Here is a 26,787-nt window from a genome sequence, read left to right as displayed (position 1 = left end):
AAAAGTGATTGCTACTGTGATTTACTAAAGTGCCTTATTCTTGAATGAGAAGATATTTGCACTACTGATCTTTGATGCAAGGATGTGTAGATATGTTTTGTTCTAAAACTAACAGTGTAATTGAATAATGTTGAAATCTGCATATTAACAAAATAGAGTATACAGTTGCTGATTCTTACAGACAAACATCTTCTTCACATAAACCAGCTTTCAATGAAGGCATCTGTTAAAAATAATCTTTGTGTAGTCCCACCTTCCTTACCTCGTTGAATCGCACATTAGAACCTGTGCTGGGTGGAGAAATTCAAGTACCAGGTAAAGTGAGAACATTACTGTTTGAAATTACTCTGACACCGTTTACCTGGGTATTACATATAGCTTACCTGATCGGCCACTCTGTAGTTGCAACAGCTGGTCGGCAGAGAGTTCTGCCTGGTGTGTACCCACCTTAAGGTGCATATTTATCAAGCTGTGTGAAGCCATTTCATTAGCGAATGGAGTCGATTTGGGTTTTTTAAGGTTTAGGATTTTTCCTATTTATTAAAGGCGTCCATTACTGAGTATCGCTTATAGTAGCCATCCCCAGGGCACTTAGACAATAGCTTCCCTGTGCGGAAACTTAGGACAGCGATAGGGTTAGCAGCACTGAGGCATAATACTTTATAAGTTAACTAAGTACTTTTTCTTAACAATAAACTATGTTTATTTCCTATTTTTACATATATTTTATTTAAGACTTATTTTAATTTTAACAAAAATCCAAGCTTCTATTTGCACTGTACAATGACAGATCACGTATGTGCAAAGACTCCTCACACTGTCCTGTACTCACTGCCAGACAGTACCACCAGACTGACAGACTGCCTCTCTTCTCCCCCAGGCAGCGCTGTCTGGATGCACAGGATTGTTTCCTGAGTCCTGTCTGCACATGGAGCCAGCATAATCCCCAGACACACACACCAGTGCAGAGGTGTCACCGGGTGTGGTGACACCCTGTGCAGCTCCTATCTACCCTACAAAATAGGGCCTGGTCTTGTGACAGTGAAGCCACGCCCAGTGATGTGTGCTGTCTTCACTATGCTGGGGGCTATTGGGAAGCCCCCATCCTATCCCAGTACAGTGTGGATGACGCGGATGTGTGCCTCATCCATCACCGCTGCAGCGCTGTTTGGTGACACCGTCACCTCCTCAGATGGTGTCACCCGGTGTGGTCCACCCCACCCACCTACCCATGCTCCCCTCTAGTGATACCACTGTGCACATGTGCAACCATATAAACGCCTTTTCATTTTCTTCTTAGCCTAGGCCCCCAGAACCTTAGCCGACTGCAATCAGTCAGTGTGGGAAAAAGCTGCAGATATCTTTGGGCCCTGCAGTATTTGCACTGGGAAAACTGTGGTGGCAAGGCTAATTAGCACCAGACAGGGTGACCACAGGTTTGTAGGTTCTCTGTTACTGTGGCATCCAACCCAAGCTGTCTATCAATAGGGCTGGCTGAAGATTTATTTATTAGGTGGATGGGGGCATTTATTTGTTCCAATTTGAGAACATTCCATTCAAATAGCTTTGCCTTGGGAAGGAATGACTGGGCTGAGCTGGAGGAATATGGAAAAAATATTTGTAAAATAGCAAAAGTGTTTTAGGGTTTGTTGTTCAATCACATATACATTCCTTATGGATTACTGAGACATTCTGCCATATTTTTACTTGTTTCCTGTTATTCCTACCGAACGTGTGGCAAAAAAACTTAGATGATATTTCATTGAAGGAATTAACGTATGCAATGACTTGCCTACTGTAGGTCTTTATAACCTGCCCAAAACTTTGTATAGCGAAGTAATATAGACATGACAAATCCAGTTTTCTCTTGTGCAAGAGTGTTAAAAGGTAAAGATATTCATTTTGGAGGCTGAAGTTCTTTGCATTTTCGCACATTATTTATCACACCCAAACAATTGTATATCCCCCAGAACATTCCACTTTTCCATAAATAAATGCATACAGAGAGAAATAGATTATTCTAGGCATTACATTATGTCTGTGACAGCACTAGTGTATACCAAGCATAGCATGTTCCATCCATATTTATTTATTTATACATATTATCTTACATCGTAAGTGATAGCTTTAAATATTTAGCACACTGTTATCAGGTTATAAAATGTGATTTGCTTCTAGCACACATTGCAATTGTATTCTATTACAGTCCGATCGGTGATCCATGCAGCTTGCATTACAGGAGCAATTCCAGGCCCAGACTCACTCTTATGGGACACTTAACCCAAATAACAAGGAGACAAGCCTAGGAAGTTTTATATTTAAACCTGTATCTTTTTAAAGTGTACCTGTGTCTGTTCAGTCCATGATTCTGGAGTTGTAAGAATACATTGTATAGTGTTTTATATGGCTACAACCTTAATATTATGGGTTTATTTTCTTGTAGCTTTTATTCCAAAACAAACTGATAAAATGACGAAGGTTTGTCACCACCAGATCAAGAAGCTTTACTATCTAAAATGCTTTGTTAGAAAAGGCTCTATATGACAGCTTTGTGGTGTATCAGGGGGGCAATGAAATTAAGCTTTCAGAAGTGGCGTCGCAAGAGGGATGCGGGCCACACCCGGGTGCCACCCGCTATGGGGTGACCCCAAACTACCAACTCCTCCTCAGTGACAGAAGCCGGGTGCTGCACTATAGTCTTAAGTGCAGCACGGCTCCTGACACAGTGAGGGGGCCGGCACTGCACACAGAGTGGTCCCCGGGTTTTTGTAATGTGATGAAGACCTTGTTGGGAGTGTGTCTTGCTGTGCAGAGGCACATGATCATTTACACTACACAAAAGGATGTTTAACGCGTTTTGCTTCGTCCAATTGCATTCTAGGCATGTTTTGCCAAATGAAAACAAACTGTGTTAAACACAGAAATGCTGTATGTAATAAAGTCTCAATGAACCCTCACTCTAATGTATAATTTACAGCATAAATGAGACTAAACTGAGCAATATTGCAGTAGTAAAACTTTATATATTTTTAATGAAGGGCTGGTACTGTGAGAGAAGGTTGGGCTTTAACCCCTTTGCTGCGGAGGACGAGTCGGGCTTGTCATCCGCATATACAATACTTTAAAACTGCAGATGACGAGTCTCACGCTTTCAAATTATGGGTCCCCTTAGTACTTATGGGGGGAGATGTATCAAGCATTGGAGAGAGATAAAGTGCCAACCAATTAGCGTCTAACTGTAATTTTTCAAACAGTTATAGGGGTCTATATACTAAGCCTTGGAGAGAGATAAAGTGTACGGAGATAAAATATTAACCAATCAGCTCCTAACTGTCGCTCTACAGGCTGTGTTTGAAATATGACAGGAGCTGTGCTAGTAATTTTCCTATATTTAATGACCTGTTTGATGCAATAATTATTTACCATAATGCGCGAATGGATAGATGTGAGCAGTGGTCGGTTTTTACCTAGACAGCCCCCCCCAGCAATATCCACCACCCCCAGTGAGTCCATGCACTGGCTTCACTGGCAGTAGCTTCCCATATTTTTCAGACAGATGACAGTTGGGAGCTGATTGGCTGGAGCATCATTATCATACGCAACATATCACTCACAGGATAGGCAGTCCCAGGAGGAGGTGTTTTCTCTCCCTGGGACTGCCAGGCCAGGCCGTGATTACTAGAGACAGCACATCCAATAGGAAGCTACTCAGGGAACTACAATTTGATTATTGTAAAAGGTTTCATAATGCTGTATAGCAATACTGGAATACTTTTATACACATAGATTTGATTATGGTTCCTAGGATATTATATATTTACTGTGCTCCTCAACCGCTCATGAATATATATAATATTGGGGTCTGTCCCACCCTATCCTCATCTCACAATAACTCCCCACTCTCTTTGTCCAGATAAAAATTATTTTAAACATCAATCCTGTTTTTTTTCTTATAAAGTTAATTAAAAGGACTTACAATGGGCAGATCCAACGTGTCCTTATTAATGAGAATTGGCTCCATAATATTTTCCTTAAATCTTTGCTGGTGCTGTACTATTACACTGATCTTTAACTAAATATTCCTAGAACACTGCAAATAGTGTCTAGTTATCACCACACTCAGCCATGTGCTGTATAAACATCTCAGTCACTATTTGCAATTACAGAATGCTATATTGTGCATTGCTGTGGCCCAGTGATAGGGTCACACAGCCTTCGCAATGATTAAAATGCTCATGAAAAAGACCATGGTGAAGAAGACCCACATGAAGAACCGATCCATCACTTTGGCCACCTTCTTCCACTCAATCCCCTTGGCGCTAATCGATTTCTGCTCCCGGTACCAGTTAGTGATGTATTCAATGTTACTCGCTAGGACTCTGTAATGGATGCAGTGGTTACAGTATGGATGATCCGGAATGTCACCCTGTCCTCCTTTGTTCCCGGCAGCATGACCATTGAGCTTTGTACGGAGGTCAAGGTCACAGACAAAGACGTCTCCGCCAGAAAGGGGATACTTCAAAGTGTCATAGACATCTTGATCTTTATCATATGCGTCATAGGAATGGGCGCTGTTCTGGGAAACTGTGTCACATTCGTCCCGGGAGCTTGTGCAGTTCTCGCCAACGTCGTACACAAAAAATATCTTGGACATGTAGCCGAGTATGACGATCCTGGCCCAGTGGGGGATGGGCTTTGCTTCAGCTCCGCACAGGTGGATGTTCATGATGATGATAGTCAGAGCTGTGGATGCTGTGATCATGGTCATTGTCGCTATGTAATATTTACCTAAATAAGTAGAAGGTGGAAGAAAATCTTAAATACACACACACATATATATATATATATATATATATATATGTATTACACATACACATGCTTTAAACAACATGTTTATGCTACAATATATATACAAAAACTGTTAAAAGCATAATGTCTTGCATGTGCCTATGGGGGAGATTTATCAAAGCTTGGATAGATAAAGTGGAGTGTGATAAAGTACCAACCAATCATCTCCTAACTGTCATTTTACAGGCTGTGTTTGAAAAATGACAGGCACTGATTGGTTGGTACTTTATCTCTCTCCAAGGCTTGATACATCTCCCCCTTTAAATACTTCAAAAGTAATACTATACACCATCAGAACACTACTGAAAGATTCTCAGAACATTTTTTTTTTTATATAATACATTAAAAGTAAACCAATACAAAATTATGTGTGAAGATCAAGAGGGGCACCTTTTCAAGAGGTGGCAAAATAGTACATCCCTAACTGACAGAAATATACTGTTGAAAGCATAGAAACAAACTGAAGTGAATATATTATACTTTTTAATGTGTTGAGGATGGTGGGAAAACTATCACCACAGAATGACGTGAAGGAGATATGGGGCACACAGAGGAAGGAGGCGGGGCTATGCTAAGTCACAGGAGAGCATGAACCAGTCAGGTGCACCCATAGTGAAACCCTGATTGCACAGTGCACGCACCAGACTGGCACAAGCCGATTGTGAAATTTTAATTCCGTCAGTAAAAAATTGTTACTATCTGCATATAACTAAACCACATATATGAGTTCCAAAGTTTGTATGCTTTTACCCATGGGTTTCTTCAAGGGGCTTATGGCAGAAGCTGGTGGGAATAAATAAACTTTCTTCGTACAGAGGTACATAGAAAATTTGTGTAACAATTAGTCAGTAAAAAATGTTGCCTGTCAGTAAAAACTATTAAACAAGGAATGCATCGAACGGTCACCACACTTACCTATTAAGGGCACACTTTCAGAAGGGGGCATGCTTTCTGCCACCATTAGCTGGAAGACAGTGAGAGCCAAGAGGACCGTCACTCCCAGGGAGACCTTTTCCCCTGAGTCCGCAGGAAGGTAGAATCCTAGTGGAGCCAGGAAAGAAATCATCACACAGGGAATTAACAAGTTGAATATATAGAAAGAAGATCTTCTCTTAAGAATGAGAGTGAAGGTGACATCTGGGTACGGTTCTGAGCAGCAGCCGTAAGTAATGACGTTCTTCACGGCTGGCATGCCCTGCATTTCCCATTCCACGTTTTCCACAAAGTCAGACAGGTCACCAGTGTCCATAGCATTTATAATGTCCACCTGGTTACCATTGTAGGTCCAGGAGCCGAAGGTCAGGTTACATTGCTGATTGTCAAAAGGGAAATAGGAGACATCTACGACGCAGGAGCTCTTGGTGATAGCTGGGGAATCCCATGTGATTTTTCCATCATGGCGGAGGACAACATTTGTATTTACCGGCTCAGAAAATTCATCATCTGCCCTAAATGGAGGAAGAGAAATCAAGATGTGTACTTCTATGTGCAGATACCCCCACATGGGGAGAAGGGCTTGTAAGACAGCATAGTGTGTGCAGGAGTTATGCTTAGAGGAATAATATATACAATTACAGGAGTGAGACTGGTGGCCAAGAGCCGTACCCTACATAGTATGTACTACACAACAGGGAATATGCATATGTTCTGGTACCTAAAACTTTTTGCATAAAAAAAGAGCTGTATAAATGGGTTGGGTATGAAATACAAGCCGCAGGTTCAAATTTTGACCCTGGAAGCCCGACAGATCAAAATCCCGACGCCGGCTAGTAAGTCTATTAAACCCTCCCCTCTCCCCCCCCTAACCCTAACCCCATACATGCCTACCCTCCCGGAAGTCGCGGGAGGCTCACAATATTTTGGGTAACTCCCCGCACCCCCGTAAGGGTAGGCACTTCCCTCGCATTCTGTCCACTTCCTAGTTAAGTGGGCAGAATATTGCAAATTTTCTTACGGATCGGCGGGTCAGCGAGTAGGGGACGTGACCTAATGACACGATCCTTCCGGCCCACCTCAACACCTCCCACCTGCTTCTCCTCTTCGGGCTTCTCCCGGGGAGGAGAAGTCAAATGTCGGCAAGTATGCCTAACCCTCCCTTGGGGGTGCCTAACCCTAAGACTCTGGGAGTTGTGCCTATACCTAAGTCCCCCCTTGGCACCTGATCCTAACCCCCCTCCCTGCACCCTAAACCTAACCCTCCCGTGGGGATGCCTAACCCTGACCTTCCCCCAGTGGTGCCTAACCCTAGCCCCCCTTCCCCTAGCCTAAACTTAACCCTCCTGGGTGGGTGCCTAACCCTGTCCTCCTGGGGGTGCCTAAACCTAACCGTACCCCCATGGCTAACTGCTCGCGATGCCCGGCTTACCAATGTTCGGTATGCCGGGCATCGGGATTTTGCCGTGGGGCTAATGATAGGCATCAGTATTTAGACGCCTATCTTTAGTCCTATGCCGGGCTTTCAGTGTCGGGATTCTGGCGGTCGGTATTTTGATCGCTGGCATCCTGACTACATCCCGTATAAATAGAATGACTCCAACTTAGCATGGTGAATGAACGCTAGTGACATGACATGCACACACAGGGCTGCCAGCAGATATTGTGATGCTCTGTACAGATGTAACAGACAGGGCCCCACTTATCCCCCAGACCTGACCTGATGGACGCAGACGTCCTATGAGCCTTGCCAGAGCAAGCACATGCTATTATGCCCTTCTCACACATATATATATATATATATATATATATATATATATATATATATAATATACACACACATACCATACCACTTATACCACACTCATGCTCTTAACTCGAGAGCACCTTGTCATTCATTTACATTATCCTTTATCTTAAATTACACATTTCTCAGCAGTCATACCTGGGACACCAACCCAGCTCCTCTCACATAGCAATCAGACACCGTACACATGGAGCTATCTGCTCCTGCAGAGGAAGTATGCTAATTCTAACTATATGAAGCTAGGTGTATTTGCAACTAGGCAGAACTACTGTATGTAGTGTGCAGCTACACATCCAATCCCCTGCACCTACATACTACATCGATAGATCTGCTTGGCTGCAGTGGTTTAAACTGGCAATTACAAGCATCTTCATTTAGTTCGAATTTGAAGGCTTCTTACGCAAGAGTAAATAGCTCCATGTATATTGTGGCTGACTGCAATGTGAGAGGGTCCTGAGTCCCACCACGTATGACATTATTGGGAAATGTGTGTGTTAGGTTTACTTGCCGACTTTCTGGTTGCCCCAGGTTGACACAGCAGGGGGGAGTGGCAGCATTATAAAGCGGGAGTGGGGCTCCATGATATAATTCAGGCTGAATTGCATCATCAGCCCCATCAGCTGTTCCGGGAAAGTAGGCAAGTATGGTGTTAGGTGCACATATGCTCCTGTACTTACAGGAGCCTTTCTGCCTGCAAGCTCTGCCTATCGCACTGCAGCAGAACTTTGAACAGTGACAGGGAGCCCCCGCACCATGCCAATCATTCTGACAGCAAACTGCTTCCTTCACAGGTGAGATCATCAGCAGGCTGCCCGGGCCCAGTACATTAGTACCAGCTCTACCCCTCTGATGGTTCCCTGTGCACACATTATAATAACTTATACAAGTGAATAAAATCAGTAATACTGTAATAGTCCCACCTACTTGTTATACAGAACAATGTCTGGTCTCCATACCATGTTGCTTGGAATACGGATTGAATCCAGACCATCATACTCATCTTTGTCCCATGTCAGGTAAGCATCGTACCAGCTTTGCCTGATCCACAAGTATGCTGTCAGTATCTGGTTCCTTTCATCCTGGAGGAAATTTCAATAAGATAGACTTCAACAAGTCCTGCTGGCTAGAGCTCCTCAAGTCACTCCTCCATTGCACCCTATAGGCCATGTTTTCAGGATTTGCTTAGCGATGGAGATGAAAGTAACTAACTTGGTAAATATCCAGGATATTTCTACATCAAGATAGCGAAAACATAACCAGTTGAATATGTCAAAACTCACTATCATATTTTATACATAACAGCAGTGTCAGACTGGGGCACGCAAGGCCCACCAGGGGAATGCAGTGGTAGGGGTGTAACAAGCCAACACAGTTGCAGAAATCATGGCTAGTGCACGGCCTGTGTCCTTTTATAAATATTCTCTCTATATAATAAGCGAGAAAGCGTGTCTGTCTGTCTGTCCTTTATCCACGGCCAGAGTGACCTAGCTCGACCAAATTTGGCATGGTGGTGTAGTTTAAACAAGATTAGGTTTTTGACTAAATTTGAACTTCGTCAGGGCCACACACTGTCACACAATCCCTAAAAATGGGGATACTCTTAAATTACACAGGTTTTGGGACTGGCTCCAGTGGAAATTGGCAGTCTGCCAAAACCTGTGTAAAGCTACAAAAGTATCCTTTTAACCTCACAGTCTGAGCAAACTTTATAACTCACCGAAGTTCATATTAAATCCAGAGTTGGTCCTTTTTAAAGGGACCAAATATATTTGTCAGCCCACTGTGTTAGCATGCAAGGGAGTAACTAGAACTTTGTGGGCCACATAGCAAGATCTTAAAATCACATACATTTGCCCCCGCAGAGCCCATTTACAGTATGTTATGCCACACAGAGCCTGTTCACGTTATACCACACAGTAGTACCCAGGGCTGCCATCAGATATTTTGGGGCCCGGTACTGACAAAATAGGTGGTAGGGCCCCCCGGGGTATCGGGCAGACTTGGGTGGAGTTGTGGATAATGTGGGTGGAGCTACTTCGGGGGTGGTGCATCAAATGATATGTAAGTCAGGGATGGCTAGACATGGTGGATGGGGGGGCACAGGGTAGAGAACACCAGATATTAATGGGGGGCACAGGGCAGGGAAGGCTAAAAAAGCAGGGGCACTGGGTTGGGAAGAGTGGATTGGGATGGAAAAGGGCAGGGAAGGCCGGCTTGGTCTGAGGGGGGGGGAGGCAAAGGGAAGGCTGGCCGGACTAGGGGAGAGGCACAGAGGCAGGGCAGAGAAGGCAGGCAGGCTGGCTAGACATAGGGGTGCCGCAGGGAAGACTGGCTAGACTAGGACAGGGAAGGCAGGCTGGCTGGACTAGGAGGGGGAGGGAGAGCAGTGAAGGCTGGCTGAACTGGTGGGGTAGGCAGGAAAGGATGGCTTGCTAGACTGGGGGGGGCAGGGAAGGAATTCTGTCTGCACTGGGGGAGAGTGGCCAAGGAAGGAAGGCTGGCTGCACTGGTGGGGAGGTGGGCAGGCAAGGAAGGCTGGCTGGACTGGGGGGGGTGGGCAGGGAAGGAAGGATGGCTGGGATGGAGATGGCTTAGGGAAAGCTGGCTGGACTTGGGGAAGGGCAGGGAAGGCAGCATGGCTGGCTAAACTGGGGGGAGGGCAGGCTGACTGGACTGGGGGGGCAGTGCAGGGAAGGCTATCTGGACTTGAGTGAGGACAGGGTCAACAGAAGTACCTGAGAAAGGGACCAGGTGGCAGTGGCGACTAGTGCACCGGGCGGCAGGCGGAGCATCTGCGTCGCTGCCTTTGAACTATGGAACCGGTCGTGAGCCAATCACCGCTCGCGGAACAGGAGCCAATCAGGAGCAGCTGCTCCTGATTGGCTGCTGTTTCGTGACCTATGATTGGCTCGCGGCCAGCTTAATACTACTATTGAGCTGGCCGCGAGCCAATCATAGCTTGCGGAACAGCAGCCAATCAGGGGCGGCTGCTCCTGATTGGCAGCCGTTCCACGAGCTGTTATTGGATTGTGGGTGACTCCATAGTTGTTCAAATGCCGTAGCACCACCGATGCATTTCCGAGTCGCCGCTGCCACCCGGGCCCCCTCTCTCTCCGGGCCCGGGAAAGGAGGCCCGGCAGTCCCCCCCTGATGGCAGCCCTGGTAGTACCCCTTAAACACATTATGCCACACAGTAGTAGTGCCCCTTATACATTATGCCATGCAGTAATGCCCATTACACATTATACCACACATTAATGCCCCTTACAGGTTATGCCACATAGTAGTAGTGCCCCATATATAACACATTATTCCACACAATGGTAGTGCCCCTTACACAGTATGCCACACAGTAATGCCCCTTATATAATGTTGCCCCCCCAGTAACTTACCTAACCTTGTCCCTTCAGCAGCCTCTCGCCTCCCCCCAAACAGAGCTGGCACAATTTGAATCTGGCCGAGTTTGCGGACCGGCAGCCAATCAGGAGCCACCGCTGCTGATTGTCTGCCAGTACGTAAGCTCTGATTGCCTGGCGACTGGTGGCACTGCCTCCATGTTTGCCTACTGTGCGCCAGCTGTAATCAGCTGGTGGGCCAACACCATATCAACACCGCTGCCACCTGGGCCCCCCTTGGCGTCCCTAGCTGGACCAGGCCACCTTGTGAACGTGACTGGATGCAGGGGCAGCGACGTGTACTTTAGGGTCTAGTCTTCAACCCAGGCAACGCAGTGTTTCCCAGCTAGTAGTAAATATAGTGATATATACCACATTAATATGTGTATGTATGCATATGATGGGGTCAGCTGCTGAGGGAGACAAATATCCCCATTTGCAGCGAATATTAATTTTTATTTTTTAGGGGGCATGGCCACACCTGCCAAATTTGGACACCCCAGTACCCATACACCATTCAGCTCTTAATGGCCTTTCGTTGTACCTATCAGTCAGTGTCTAAATCTCAATGAGAAATACATTAGATCGAGTAAATGCAGGGGAGTATCTATAAGGGGTGCAGGGTGGGCTGGGTCCAGGGTGGCCCCCACCACAAACCCTCCACCCATTATAATCTTTACACTTACCAGTCCGTTGTCTCCAGAGTGCTGCTCAGCAGCACCAGGCCGGCGCATTACTGCTGACCACGGGTAAACGGTGCGGGTGCCATTTTCCCGGAGACTTGTTCATGCGCAGTAGATTCTGGCCAGAATCTGTGGCCGCTGCGGCACTGCCGGAGAGAGGAGGGGGCCCGCACTCAGTCTGCACACGAGCCCCCTCCTCTCTTCAAACGCCCCTGTGTAAAGGGCGTGGTAAAAAAAAAGATTAAATTATAGAAGTTAATACCACTTAATTATATACCACTTTTTTACATCTACATTCACAGATTACAATATACTTCATTTGAAATGTTCGTTTCACACAATAAAACATTAGATGCATTACTGCTAACTGATAGTTTCCCAAAGCATGTGATTAAAATAGTTTGGGGACAAATTACATTATAAATTGTTGTAGAGAATGGGCCCGCAGACAATGCATTTGAGGGCATGGGAGACAACTTTTCAAAATTATTGGGGGATGCCCAGGGCTTTGGGAGCTCTGACAGGCTGGGTACTGATGGCATGGGCAAATACTGGAGGCTAGGCCATGTCCGCTTCCAAAAAAAACTTCAGACACTTCTATGTGCACTCAGCACGGGGATGGGGGGCATCTCAGTGCGATCACCCTCACCTGTTACACTTTTCTCTGCCCATCACCACTTGCCATGCCTGTACCTCTGTGGCTAGACCGCTATATGGGTGTGGCCAGTGATAGTGGGCAGAGCAGTGGGGGCAGTTGCTGACCTCCCTCCAATCTGCCCAGGCAAGTAGTACCCACTTTCCCCAACTCCCCTCCCTTCTTGGCCCCCTGGGAATGCCCCTTCTATATGACTGAGAAATGCTCTGAATAGACATGGATAGGGGCAGCACAAATATTGGGGGTGCTCACCTATGTTAGAGGGTATACAGTCACCAAAACCCCAATATGATCTGCCTGGGTAATGTCCTGTCTTGTCTGTTATTCATTATTGCTCTCCTTCCTTTTCTTTAGATCTACACCACATCCCACAGGTCCCACACTGCCAACTGAAGATCCGTTTAATTCAATCATCTGCTCATCTGTTCATATTGCTTAAGCTGAGCTGAAATTTACCGTGTTCATCCACATACATATAGCTTGTGTACAGTGGTGTCACTAGGGGGGTGCGGGCTGCACTGGGTGACACCAAAATAGCAGAGCTGCTCTTCTATTTTGGTGTTTCCCCCTTAGACGGTGTCACCAAGCGGCAAGCAGTGGTGATTCATTCCACAATCATTAATACTTCTCGTTCTCAGTAACAAACACTAATAAAACACCTGGAGACTAGAAAGAAAAGCCCTAGGTTGTTTGGGAAGGAGGTGGGGATATATACATGTCTCATATCTGGGAATATAGATGAAGATGATAAAGAGCAGGTGCATTGAGCAAACAGTTGGTAATCTGACCAGTGCTCCATCTGCTGGAGAAAATATAAACTGCAGGAATCCTGGCCCGAAAACTGCCAACACCATCTGGAACTATTACAGACCAGTGGTGTAACTTCATCCCAGGTGCCTGGAGGCAAGATAAATTTTGGTGCCCCCCCCAATTAAAATTTACCCCGCCCCAGCTTCCGCTGCCCCCCTATGCAGTCTCTTTTATACAATGCCCCAGTAGTGGCACCCCTATACAGTGCCTCCAGTAGTGTTTCCCCTATGCAGTGCCTCCAGTAGTGTTTCCCCTATGCAGTATCTCCAGTAGTGGTCCCCCTATGCAGTGCCCCCAGTAGTAAGGCCCCTGTAGTGCTCCCAATTGTAAGGCCCCTGTAGTGCCCCCAATAGTAAGGCCCCTGTAGTGCCCCCAGTAGTAATGCTGCTGTAGTATCCCCATATGATGCCCCCAGTAGTAAGGCCCCTGTAATGCCCCCTGTAGTGCCCCCATATGATGCCACCAGTAGTAAGGCCCCTGTAGTGCCCCCAGTAGTAAGCCCCCTGTAATAAGCCCCCTGTAGTGCCCCTAGTAGTAAGCCCCCTGTAATGCCCCCAGTATTAAGCCCCCTGAAGTACCCCCAGTAGTAAGCCACCAGTAGTAAGCCCTCTGTAATGCCCCCAGTAGTGCCCCCTGTAGTAAGCCCCCAGTATTGAGCCCCCTATAGTGCCCCCCAGTAGTAAGCCCCCTGTTATGCCCCAAGTAAACCCCCTGTAGTGCCCCCAGTAGTAAGCCTCCTGTAATGCCCCCAGTATTAAGCCCCCTGTAGTGCCCCCAGTAGTAAACCCTCTGTAATGCCCCCAGTAGTGCCCCCCCTGTAATGCCCCCAGTATTAAGCCTCCTGTAGTGCCCCCAGTATTAAGCCTCCTGTAGTGCCCCCAGTATTGTGCCCCCTGTAGTGCCCCCTGTAATGCCCCCAGTAGTGCCCCCCCTGAGTGCCCGCACACATATACAAAAAAAAAACTTACCTTCAACTCGGCTCCAATGTTGCTGCCGTCCGTCCCTGGCGCTCGCTCCTCGGAACTATAGGAGTGACATCATGACGTCACTCCCATAGTGCACTGCGGGACCCTGAGCTAAGTAGTGAGCTCCAGCTGTCGCTGGCGCCGGAGGGGAGAGAAAGGGTGGGCGCCCGCTGGTAACACACTCGGCAGGTGCCCGGCAAATGGAGGGTGCAGGGGGTGCGACCGCACCCCTTGCATCTTCCATAGTTATGCCACTGGGGGTGGAGCGCCAGTCAGCGGCGCTCCTTCTCCATGCAGCTCCTCCTCAGCAGTGGCCAGCCCGAGTGATAATGGAGCCCGGGGGCAAATGACTCCATTGTCTCCGGGCGTTCAGCCACTGTTACACACTGCAGGTACCAAGAACCTGACATGAGTATTCTTTTCTATAATGTACATATAAGCATCAGATAATGTTTTTATTAAGAAGTAGTAGTACGGCTAATTAAAATGACAGTAGTGTTTGTTTAGTATGATTTATGTTATACATGTGTCAAATATTGTAACAATCTGAAAAGAGTAGAATCCAGTAGAAGAAATAAGAGAGATAAAGATGCCCCCAGCTACAGCCCCATCACTAATACAACCTCGCTGAATTACAGAAATAAAATAAGTAAGTATGGAAGTTAGGGGTCTTATTTACCTCTGCACAGTTCCTCCAAGTAGAGCAACAACAGCAACCATTAACCATCACCCACAGAAGCACACTATTAGGGGTAAATTTACTAAGATTCAAGTTTGGTCAAGATGACAATCTCGGGTGAGTTTAGGCATGTTATTCATCTTGCAAATTTACTAAAGGCAAACTCTGGTGAGTTTGGGAGAGAGTTCTTTAATCTCACTCGTAAAACTCGGGTGAGATCGCAAACTCGAATCTTCTCACCATCGGGCAAACTCGGAAGTACTTTTCATGAAAAAAAATGCAGTTTGCAAATTTACTAAGATTCGAGATTTCAAATCTCATTAGAGCAAACTTGCAGAGAAATTGAAGTTTCAAACACTCACCCTCCTAGGCTGCGAGTTTGCCAGAAACATACACAGATCAGTGTGATTTGTGTATGTTTCTGCATGTGTAGTTAATGTATAGTGTTTTTATTAAAAAAAAATGACACAGGATCCCCCCACCAAATGCCATAACCAGCCCCAGACTGGTCAGCCAGTCCTGGTTCCAAAAATTACGGGAAACAAAACGAGTAGGCTTCCCCCTTAATTTAGGAACCAGCACCTGATTGGCTGGCAGCTCCTGACAGTTCACACTGATCAGTTAGGTGCCGGTTAACGGTGTATGTGGTCACACACATATACCGCTAATGTAAGTATATGGATCGGGTGCCAGTTTGTTTATTTGCCAAGACTCCTGGATGCTACGGAGACCAGCATGAGGATAGAGGTGAGTATAAGATCTTTTTTTCAGGTACTCCAAACAGAATCTATGGGGACAAGAGGATGTGAACATGTGGCAGTAGGTATGTATGTGTGAGTGAGGTAGGTATGTAATAAAGCTGTACTATATACGGTACGTGTGTTCTGTCTTTTTTAACTATTTATTTTACAGTGGGGGTACGGGTGCCGGCCGCCTGCTAGCACTTGTAGTTCCACAAGTGCCAAAGGGTAGGCATGCTGGAAACTGTAGTTCCACTGTAAAATACAATAGTTTAATACTATTTTACACTTTATTACCCCCGTACCCACGGGGAGTGTGGGGAAGAGCCCCGAGCTTCAGACCAAGCCTGGGGTTTCAGGAGAGGGGGGACCCCTTTTTTTGGGGGTCCCCACCTCCCCTGAGATCCTCAGCTTGGCCTGACCAGCTTGGGGTGAGAATGCTTTGGCCATGGAGACCTGGTAATAGGATCTCCTGGCTGTGGCATTACACACCGGTTAGTTTGGGTCAGGTGCTGGTTTTAAATATAGGGGGACTACGCATTTTTTTCCCCTATATTTAAAACCAGCACTGGCCCTGCAGTCAGGTGATGGTTCCTAAATTACGGGGGAACCCTACTCGTTTTTTTCCCCATAATGGGGCTGGTTATGGCTTTTGGGTGGGTACCCTACATAATTTTTTTTTAAGATTTAATCTTTTTTAATTGGTATAAGACACAAGCAGCCTTCACATATCTCATGATATGTGCAGGCTGCTAGCTTGGGAGAGTTTTGCAGAGAGAAAACACTGCAATCTCGAGTGAGTAATCTCATCTAAACTTGCAACTTGGGGGAGATATCTCGATCTGCTTCACCATCGGAAACTCACTTCTTAGTAAATTTGTGAGATGAAAAACGGTAAAATCACCCGAGATTCATCAATGCAAATCGAGATAAGAAAAAAAAAATCGACAAAACTCGAATCTTAGTAAATTTACCCCTGAACCTTCATAATCAGATAGCGACTACACATGGTAGAAATCCAATGAGGTAGGAGAGTCAAGTTTGACAGGCAAAGCATGAGCTGAATGAAAGTGCATGAATTGGGTGCGCTGTGATTTATTAATGATGTGCACCGCTGGTCCCCGTTATATACTCACCACGTCCTTGATCTGAGAAAGAGTAATTTGAAGGGTAACATTCAATGCTCTGTCAGTGTCTTCCACTGGTCTCAGTGCATTAGAATAATCCTCAAACAATTCTCGGAATAACAGCTGAGCGTATTTCCCCTTTGCTGACTCCACACCTAAAATACACATGAAGGAGAAGGGAACGTATTGGCACACAATATATAGCTACACATACACATGGGGCCAGTTCTGAGTTGGGAGCAAAGCAAAAAAAAACAACAAGTAGCTTTGTATCTGGGACAAACCACGTGGCAATGCAAGGAGTGCAAATACTATTCCTTTTTTGCGTGCAGAGTAAATACTGTCTGCTTTTGAATCTACACTGCAATTTAAGATGTACATACACTTTAAGATTATCTTCTGCTAAAACCATTTAATTTAACTAATTTGTTTTCCTGCGTTTGGGAGCAAACGGACGATTGTCATTTGCTCCCATACATTACCAGATTTTCTTCCAACCAGACATCTAGTTGGATAGTTGGAAAGCTAATCTTAAAGTGTATGGCCAGCTTAACGCTGTGTATGCACTACCCGATTTTGTGACTATTGTGTAGTGTGTATTCCCAATCTGTTGTTTGTACACATATTTCTTTGCATCATCCCAACTGATGTGAGACAGGGCAGAAGGGGTGATGCAATGTGGAGATCACAATGGCGTTGTTCCTGATGGCTGTACAGTGTGTACTTAGGGACACACGATCGCAAGGACCGTCGGTGATCAGTGCTTTGTTCAGGTGTGTGTCACACTAACAACATTTCTCCCAGTACTTTACCCTGCTCTCAATAATCCATACAACACATTAACCTCAGCCATATCCACTGTCGTAACCATAGAGGGTGCACGGGATGCGCTTGCTAAGGGGGCCGTCGGCCCAGCAAGCATCCCCCTGCACCCTGCCAAGTACAGCCAGCGCCAATGTAGTATTTTTTATTCAGGAGCCAGTCGGGAGCAAATAGGAACTCGTGGACCAGCAGCCAGTCAGCAGCGGCTGCTGGTCCACGAGTTCCGGTTGGCTTCCGACCGGCGCCTGATTAAAAATGACATCAGTTCTCTTAAAAGCTGGTAGGAGGCGTGGCTATGATAACATCCCTGGACCACGGCCTAGCCTCCTCCCAGCTTCAGGGAGGAGAGATGGAGCGGCGCGCCGGGCTCAGGAGAAGGTATGTATTAAGAGGCTGGGGGGGTGTAAGTATTACGTAACCAGGGGGTGGTGAGGAAATTTTTGCTATGGGGTCCCCATACTTCTGGTTACACCTCTGGTGATATCTATCATATCTACAGCTCCATAATCCAATACAGTCATTCCCTATAGTGTGTATAACACATACAGTCAGGTCCATAAATATTGGGACATTGACAGAATTTTCAGATTTTGCCCTCTATTCACCACCACAATGGCTTTGAAATGAAACAAACAAGATGTGCTTTAACTGCAGACTTTCAGATTTCATTTGAGGGTAATTACATACAAATCAGGTGAACGATGTAGGAATTGCAACGGTTTCTATATGTGCCTCCCACTTTTTAAGGGGCCAAAAGTAATGGGACAAACTAAACAATCCTAAATCTAACTTTCACTTTTTAATACTTTGTTGCAAATCCTTTGCAGGAAATTACAGCCTGAAGTCTGGAATGCATAGGCATCACCAGACGCTGGGTTTCATCCCTGGTGATGCTCTGCCAGGCCTCTACTGCAAATGTCTTCAGTTCCTGCATGTTCTTGGGGCATTTTCCCTTCAGTTTTGTCTTCATCAAGTGAAATGCATGCTCAATCAGATTCAGGTCAGGGGATTGACTTGGCCATTGCATAACATTCCACTTTTTAGCCTTAAAAACCTCTTTGGTTGCTTTTGCAGTATGCTTCGGGTCATTGTCCATCTGCACTGTGAAGCGCTGTCCAATGAGTTCTGAAGCATTTGACTGAATATGAGCATATAATATTGCCCGAAACACTTCAGAATTCATTCTGCTGCTTTTGTCAGCAGTCACATCATCAATAAATACAAGGGAACCAGTTCAATTGGCAGCCATACATGCCCACGCCATGACACTACCACCACCATGCTTCACTGATGAGGTGGCATGTTTTGGATCATAAGCAGTTCCTTTCCTTCTCTTCTCTTCCCATCACTCTGGTACAAGTTGATCTTCGTCTCATCTGTCCATAGGATGTTGTTCCAGAACTGTAATGGCTTTTTTAGATGTTGTTTGGCAAACTCTAATCTGGTCTTCCTGTTTTTGTGGCTCACCAATGGTTTGCATCTTGTGGTGAACCCTCTGTATTCACTCTTGTGAACTCTTCTCTTCATTGTTGACTTTGACACATATACATCTACCTCCTGGAGAGTGTTCTTGATTTGGCCAACTGTCGTGAAGGGGTTTTTCTTCACCAGTGAAATAATTCTTTTGTCATCCACCACAGTTGTTTTTCGTGGTCTTCCGAGCCTTTTGGTGTTGCTGAGCTCTCCGATGCGTTCTTTCTTTTTAAGAATGTTCCAAACAGTTGATTTGGCCACACCTAATGTTTTTACTATCTTTCTGATGGGTTTGTTTTGATTTTTCAGCCTAATGATGGCTTGCTTCACTAATAGTGACAGCTCTTTGGATCTCATATTGAGAGTCGACAGCAACTGATTCCAAATGCAAATGTCACACCTAGAATCAACTCCAGACCTTTTACCTGCTTAATTGATAATGAAATAACGAGGGAATAGCCTACACCTGTCCATGAAATAGCTTTTCAGTTGATAGTCCCATTACTTTTGGCCCCTTAAAAAGTGGGAGGCACATATTGAAACTGTTGTAATTCCTACACCATTCACCCGATTTGGATGTAATTACCCTCAAATTAAATCTGAAAGTCTGCAGTTAAAGCACATCTTGTTTGTTTCATTTCAAAACCATTGTGGTGGTGAATAGAGGCCAAAATCTGAAAATTCTTACAATGTCCCAATATTTATGGACCTGACTGTATGTGGTGCTCGGTGTATTTATACATTATACGTTTTAATAACATCATCAGCAAATCTTATTGACAATTTTATTGTATTAATAGGGGCCCGCACAAGATAGTTGTCCTGGGTCCCCCACAAACATTAATCCCTGTGTATGTGTATTTGGGTGTGTGTGACTGTGGGCAAACTACTATTTCTCTCTGTGGGCTCTATTTACTAAAATCCGCATTTGTAATGCAGATTGTAGTGTGATATTACCGACTGAATTCGCATTGCAAATTCAGGCAATATCACAGGGATTTACTACAAATCCCTTGCAGGGACAGAGCTTGCGATAAAGCTCTGTCCCCGCGAATCCCCTCCGCAGCCTTATCACTGTATTTTCGCAACAAATACCGTGACAAGTGCCCCGTGCATGCGCTGACCAACCGCTGCTGCTACCCCCCGTCGCCATGCCCTGCCCGTCGCTAAGCCCCACCCCCCACGATCACAGACCCCCGCCCCCCCCCTGCGACCTCCCTCTCCCTTAATTACACTTTCCTGCAGTTATTGGGCCTCCGGTGATGTCCTCTGTTGCTCCGGTCAGGTGACATCCCATACCTCACTGGGACCCTGTCAGGTGACGACCGGGCTGCAGTGCAGCATGGGAGAATAGCTGACCGGAGGGAGGACATCACCTGAGCCCCGAAGTCCGGTCCTTGGACTCATGTAAGTTTGGTTTTTTTACTTTTTTTTTTTACTTTTTTCTACAGTGAATCAGCGTGTGGTCTGTTTAGACAACGTAGCTGATTAGTGGGGCCGGCTCCCGGCTCTGCTCCCCCCGTTAGAGCGGAGCAGGAGTCTGGTAACCGGGGGAGACCCTGGATAATGCCACCTCCAGGTGTATTTGAAAACAAAGCAATATGGCAGATTCCACTGCAGAGACCCAGAATACGTCCTCAGCTGTTTACAAATGGTACAAACAGTGAATGTTTGAGCAATAGCTTTGAAGTCATATTGCTCATAGGTGCAAATCGTTTGTTTTACACTATATAAATTACTCAAGATAATAATAATAATAATAATAATAATAATAATTATTATTATTATTATTATTATTATTATAATTTGAATGTATTGTATGTATGCTAGTGTATTATTTGTTATTTGTTATACAATACATACAAACTACAAAAATCATATTATGGGAAACAATACAGTAATTTTATCCCTCTTGTTTTTATGTACAATTGAGAGAAATGACGCAGATAATACGAATTGCATTGATTTAGAGCCTTTGAATTATTGACTACACTGATTGATAAATATGTTTTGTTACAACCCAGTACACTACTACTGTCCAATTCCAGCTTCCATAGAAATATATATATTTATTTATTTCAATAGGCTTAAAATTCATTGTGACATAGTGTAACTAGGATATAGTAAATGGATATTGGGCATCCTGATAATTTACAGGTGTAATCAGACATTTTGTGTAGCTTTTTCATTTAATCATATAGAGACAATCCAAGCAGCATCATAGTATCGTCATCAACGTTTCAGTCCCGTAAGACCTTTGTCAAGATTGCAGCATATTATTCATCATACAACCAACAGCAGCACACATCCAGCAGCTTGCTTGTCACATCTAGCTTTGTTATATATATATGTATATATATATATATATATATATATATATATACATATATATATCAGTGACATGCGGTGAGGTAAATGGCTGGGGAGGCAGTGGCTAGTATCAGACCCAGATTTACACATACATATATGAACCATACTTGCCTACCCTCCCGCTTCGGCCAGGAGCCTCCGAAATTTGGTGTATATATATAAAATTATAAGAAAAATTAAAGAAAATATTATAAACATCTTTTTTGTATTACTAATCATTTTTATAGTCAAAACTCTGGAGTTAAAAATTGTATGGCAGGTGAGGCATTGCCTCCCCTGTCTACCTTTTCTGCACATCCCTGATCAAAACTTTTACAAGGAGGAGTGCCGGCCTATACTGTATACAGTATATATATAATATATATATATATATATAGAGAGAGAGAGACACACACACACAAATAGTGGAAGTCTTCGCACTCACTCTGTTTAAATGTACCTGTGTCCGTTGCCCTTCACACAACCTGGTTATGCACCGACACTCAGACCATAACTTAAGAAAAAAAAGTAGCCAGCATCCGATTTCCAACGTTTCAGTGTCTTTATATTATCTCACTTTCATCAGGGATGACATTCACTATGTCGACAATGACAGATTGTAGACATTGCAAATGTCAACAACAGATTTTAGGGTTAGGGCAGTTACATTTAGGGTTAGGCTGCGGTTAGGGTTACGTTTACAGTTAGTTGATAAATCTATAGAAAATCGCAATGTCGACATGCCGACTGTCAACATTCCCTTTCCCAGCAATATGTATACAAGCCCCTGCAGCACTCCCTGCATGCTCTCCTCCCCAATGCATCTAATCATTGCAATTACACACACATTCAACCACAGAAATACATTTTTACAATACTGACATTATTGCAGACAAATAATTTACAAGTGTTACATATGCCTATGATGATTACCAGCTATCCACGGTTGCTTTTAGTATCTTATATGCAATATAATCGCCTAGTAGAAGAACTGAGAGCAGACAAAGGACCAGTTAACTGGCTAAGGTAAATTAGCTGCTTGTAATAACTAGTAGTTATTCATCTCACCTTTCAGATCCAGAATTGCTGATATAAGCCATGTTAAGCCATAAATAATTGCAGAATCAGCCTTCATTATGTACAGTGATGTCCCGAATGACTGGTGGAATTGTTCACTCATGAACACACTGACAAACTACAGTAATTGGAGTAATGATGATCTACAGAAACAGGTTCATTCTTACTATCTGAAGTCTTTCCTAGTACCTAAAGTGATGTTGGGACACACAAGGAAGGCACCCAGTGTACTATAACCAGAGAGAAACTGATACTTCACAGAGCAACCAGCCTTCAAAAGGTGATCTGACAGTGTAATGGTTCGGTGACAACTAGTCTACTACCAACCATTGTGTTCTCCTGTTTCACCCGGCTCAGTGAGACAGTGTGTCACAGGAAAGACCACATGTTTTGTTTTAATTGCTAATAAAGAATGCATTACACTCCATGGCTGAAATGAAGGTTTTCATGTAATTTTAAAGTCATTCCATTTGTCCTGCACCTGCCGCTAGCTCAGATGTTAAGCACATTGGACACAAAACAAGTTAGCATTGTATTTAAGGACAGATGCAAGTTACAATGCAAAACCTTTAAATATGACCATACTACAATGCAGATTCCATCCTAATGTCAAAAGGGGAGGTAGTTGAAATGCCGGCTTTTCGGATACCAGCGCTCAAAATCCTGACCACTGGCATCCCGAGAGTAAGTATTGGGGTTAGGGGGAGGGGTTATAGGTGTAGGTGATATGGTTAGGCACTAGGGGGGGAAGGTTAGGCACTAGGGGGGAGGATTAGGGTTAGGCACTAGGGGGGAGGTTTAGGCACTAGGGGGTGAGGTTAGGTTTAGGGTGGGGGGAGGGAGGGTTTAGGGTAGGGGTTGGGTACTTACGGTCTTTGGGCCTGATTCAGACCCACTCGCGAGCGGCTGTCCGCTCGCAAGTGGGTCGATGTTATGGACTGAGCATGCGCACGACGGAGGGAGCTCCGTCGTGCGCATGCGCCAGACGCGACGAGCGAAGGAAAGTCCTTCGCTCGTTGTGTCCGATCAAAGGGGGCGTGCTGTCAATGTTGATTGACAGCACGCCCCCTTTGGTGGGCGTGCCGGGGGCGTGCCTCCCTGACGGGGGCGTTCCCACGGGAACGCCTCCCGTCAGAAGCCGGCCCACTGACATCACTAGTGATGTCAGTGGGAGTGATTTTGGCTCTGATAGAGCCAAAATCACTCTGGAGCTTGCGGTTGAAAACCTCAACCGCAGGCTCAGGCTCGCAAATTCGATGGTCGCGATGGTCTCGACCATCGCGACCATCACAATGCACGCTCGTATAGCCTGTGGGTGGTGACCCACAGCTATACGAGCGTCCAGGAGGACGATCCATGAAAATGGAGCCCGGCCCTCATTCAGAGCGTGCGCTCTGCTCAGAGCGTACGGCTCTGAATGAGGGCCTTTGTCGGTAATTTAACACTGTTGGGATGCCGGCATCGGGATACTGACTGCCGGTATCCCATACCCAACCCATAACCTGTTCTTGTTCAGACCCTCATACAGCATTTTAGAGTAGTGCATCTTGGCCCCTTTTTTTTTTTTTATAAATTCTTTATTTAGAAAGCTCATAAAAAATAACATAGAAAAACACAAATACAATTAATAGTGTACATGAGCCATTTTTTTCAAATAAAATAAATAGCAATAAGCATGTGGGGGGAAAGGGGTAAGTAGAGGGGGTGGGAGGGTGTTGGGGAGGATGGGAACAGGACTATCAAGAGAAACAAAACATTATAGAAAGATCCAAATGCTGGGCAAGAAGTGTTATAAGGTAGAAAGAAAAACGTGCCAATTGGAGAACAGGAGAGTTATTCAGTCAGTTAGGGAGGTTTGCATAGGGAAGTCGGATTAGGGGGATCAGACTCAACCATCGCGCATGAATCACACATGGGTAGTGAGCACAGGGGGCACAGGTAATGAGGTGTTGTCGTATGAGAGCCACGGAGCCCAAACTTGAGAATATATATGGCCTCTATCATGAGGATAGTAGGTAATATTTTCCATTTCTGCTATATGTCGGATTTGTGATTTTAGGGCAGAGAGGGTCGGTGGGAGAAGGTTTTTCCAATTACGGGCAATCAAACTTCTAGCTGCAACTAAAATGTGGGACAACAACTTAACAGAGCGTTTGCTCAGATCAGGAGGGGGGTAACTTAAAAGGAAGGTCCTTGGCCCCTTTTTTAATTGTCTGTTCTGGGGTTTGAACCAGGTTACAATCTAGTGACTGTTTCTGGCACATTATGGTGCACATTCTCATGCCTCATCCTGGGAGTGTAGATTTTATACCCCATTTGATATTTATCTGTGCTGGGTCTTAACTAAGGCCTCTTTGTCCATATGTAGTAGCATTGCACATCAGCCACTGGTTGTTCTGCTCTCTGTTGTATATTTCAGAGTCTAATGTCACCTACCAATAGACATCCCTGCCATGTGACATGCTGGGCAGTGAGCCAATCTGGGGAGAGGGAAGGGTTTCATGAGTTGTGACTCATCGGGGGTGGGGCTTTGACACTCATGTTAAGGGGTGAGCTAAGCTCCATGTCCCCGGTATGGTAAAAAAAAAAACATCCCAGGGCTCTCTGCCATTGATGGTTGATCGCCATCCCTAGCTCGGAGTCCTTTGTCAAATCTGCTTGATCATATAGAAGAGCTAGATAATATCAATAAGGTGCAGGTAATATAGGAGTCTGTGCTTTGAACCAAGTTTTGCAAGCCATCCACAGTTGTCACAGTACAGAGATTCTTCCATGGTGCACAACTGCCTGATAAGTCTGCACCTTAGCCCATGATCCCACTAATGTAACATGTTTTACATTATGTTATAGGCGTGGCTATGCATTACAAATATGGTGCACTCTACAATTATCTGGTGTCTTAAATTACCCCCCCCCCCACCCAATGCTCTCTCTTCCATCAGGCTAATGCAATTTGTCACGCATCCCCTATGATTTATTACACAACTGTGGGAATACAATACAGTATAGCCATCAGTGTGCTGGAAAGTAGTAGCCAGTTTCTATTTTCTTGTAGCACACATCCTCCTTATTCTTCTCCACAGTGTTTCCTCCAAGGCAGGGAAACAATGTTGAAGTCGTCAATGTGTTGCGCACACCCAACCCGGCCTCAGGGAGATTTCTAGACTCGTCAGGGAGATCACCACTATTTCAGGGAGTCTGGGAGAGTCAACAAGTATACATTGATACCCAGGGCCATATCAGGGCTTAAATGTGCCCTGTGTCAGTCTGCCCCAATAGCGCCCAACGTCATGACCCTAGAAGGTGGCAGGGCTGGCAGCACCAGTAAGTGCAGCGCTGACTTAAAAGGTCCTGAGGACACTCCATATCAGCTGCACACGCTGCAGGCCTGCCTGGTGCCGCAGCAGTGATCCTGGCTGAAGCGTGCCATTGCAGGCACCCTGCTAACCAGAAGCAAGAGCCCTGCACTCAGTGAAGCGGCACCAGTCGCATGCCCCTATTATGACCGTGTTGATTCCAACTTTATCCCCCCTGTGTCCAATCAAGGATGTTGCCATCCTGTGTAAACCTCTCTGGCAGAATTAAATTCAGCGCGATGCTGAATAGCCCCGGAGTCATTCAATTCAGTTCGCTGTTAAGTCGGAGAATACCGGTTCTCGCGACTTAACCTGGGTGTTTAGTTCCAGCCGCAAGGCTGTTAGTGCCGCGCTAAGCCAGCAAACAGCCGCCCGGGCGGCACTTTTGTCGGATTTCTCCTCGCATCCCCAGGGGGGTGCGAGAAGAGATCCTTAGCCGCCCAAACACAGCGTTGAATTGAATAGCTTCAGGAGCTCCCTCCTGGGGCTAATCATCATCGCTTTGAATTAAATTCCCCCTATTTATCTCACAGAGAGATTATCTTGTTTTGCATGAGGTTTAACATTACCTTTTTGGTACCTGGATTTTGACCTACACATCCTGACTTGCTTGGAAACTATGTACTCTGGACCTGATTCAGAGCCGAACGCTCTGACCAGAGCGCTCGCTCTGAATCAGTGCCCTCCTCCATGAAAATGGAGCGGCCTACTGGCCACTCGCATAGCTGTGGGTGACCACCCACAGCATATGCGAGCGTCCATGATGATGGTCGCGATGGTCTGCGGTAGGGTCTCGCTGCCGCAAGCCCTGGAGTGATTTTGGCTCTATGGCGCCATGGGAATGCCTCCGTCTGGCAGGCACGCCCCCGGCACGCCCACCAAAGGGGGCGTGCTGTCAATCAACATCGACAGCACGCCCCCTTTGGTGCGAGACCCAGAGTGATGGAGAGCCCTCCGTCGTGCGCATGCGCAGTGGGGGAACATTGACCCGCTTGTGAGCGTCCTGCGCTCGCGAGCGGGTCTGAATGACCCCCTCTGTGTTTGGCCATACCTACTGCCTGCTTCTGA

General features: G+C 45.6%; 1 protein-coding gene across 1 annotated transcript; it reads right to left on the bottom strand.

Annotated features, from left to right (window-relative positions):
• Positions 1-4,204: 4,204 nt before the first annotated feature.
• Positions 4,205-22,421, bottom strand: CHRNA9 (cholinergic receptor nicotinic alpha 9 subunit). The gene is made up of 5 exons (XM_088450534.1): positions 22,355-22,421; positions 16,652-16,797; positions 8,513-8,667; positions 5,764-6,296; positions 4,205-4,788 (listed from the first exon to the last, which is right to left on the bottom strand). The coding sequence occupies exons 1-5, from the start codon at positions 22,419-22,421 to the stop codon at positions 4,205-4,207; spliced, it is 1,485 nt and encodes a 494-aa protein (XP_088306660.1).
• Positions 22,422-26,787: the final 4,366 nt, after the last annotated feature.

Source organism: Taudactylus pleione, unplaced genomic scaffold, assembly GCF_031769625.1.
Source record: "Taudactylus pleione unplaced genomic scaffold, aTauple2 ptg000519l, whole genome shotgun sequence".
NCBI classification, from domain to species: domain Eukaryota; kingdom Metazoa; phylum Chordata; class Amphibia; order Anura; family Myobatrachidae; genus Taudactylus; species Taudactylus pleione.
Note: the sequence above shows the minus strand (reverse complement) of the source record. Positions and strands in the feature narration are given on the sequence as shown.

What these genes read in the sequence shown, in the direction of transcription:
- CHRNA9 (XM_088450534.1), bottom strand. Translation starts at nt 22,421, where the DNA reads ATGAAGGCTGATTCTGCAATTATTTATGGCTTAACATGGCTTATATCA. An exon ending in AGCAATTCTGGATCTGAAAG is followed by an intron (nt 16,798 to 22,354) that starts GTGAGATGAATA and finishes TGTGTATTTTAG; the next exon opens with GTGTGGAGTCAGCAAAGGGG. An exon ending in GACATTGTTCTGTATAACAA is followed by an intron (nt 6,297 to 8,512) that starts GTAGGTGGGACT and finishes TCCTCCATTTAG; the next exon opens with GGCAGATGATGAATTTTCTG.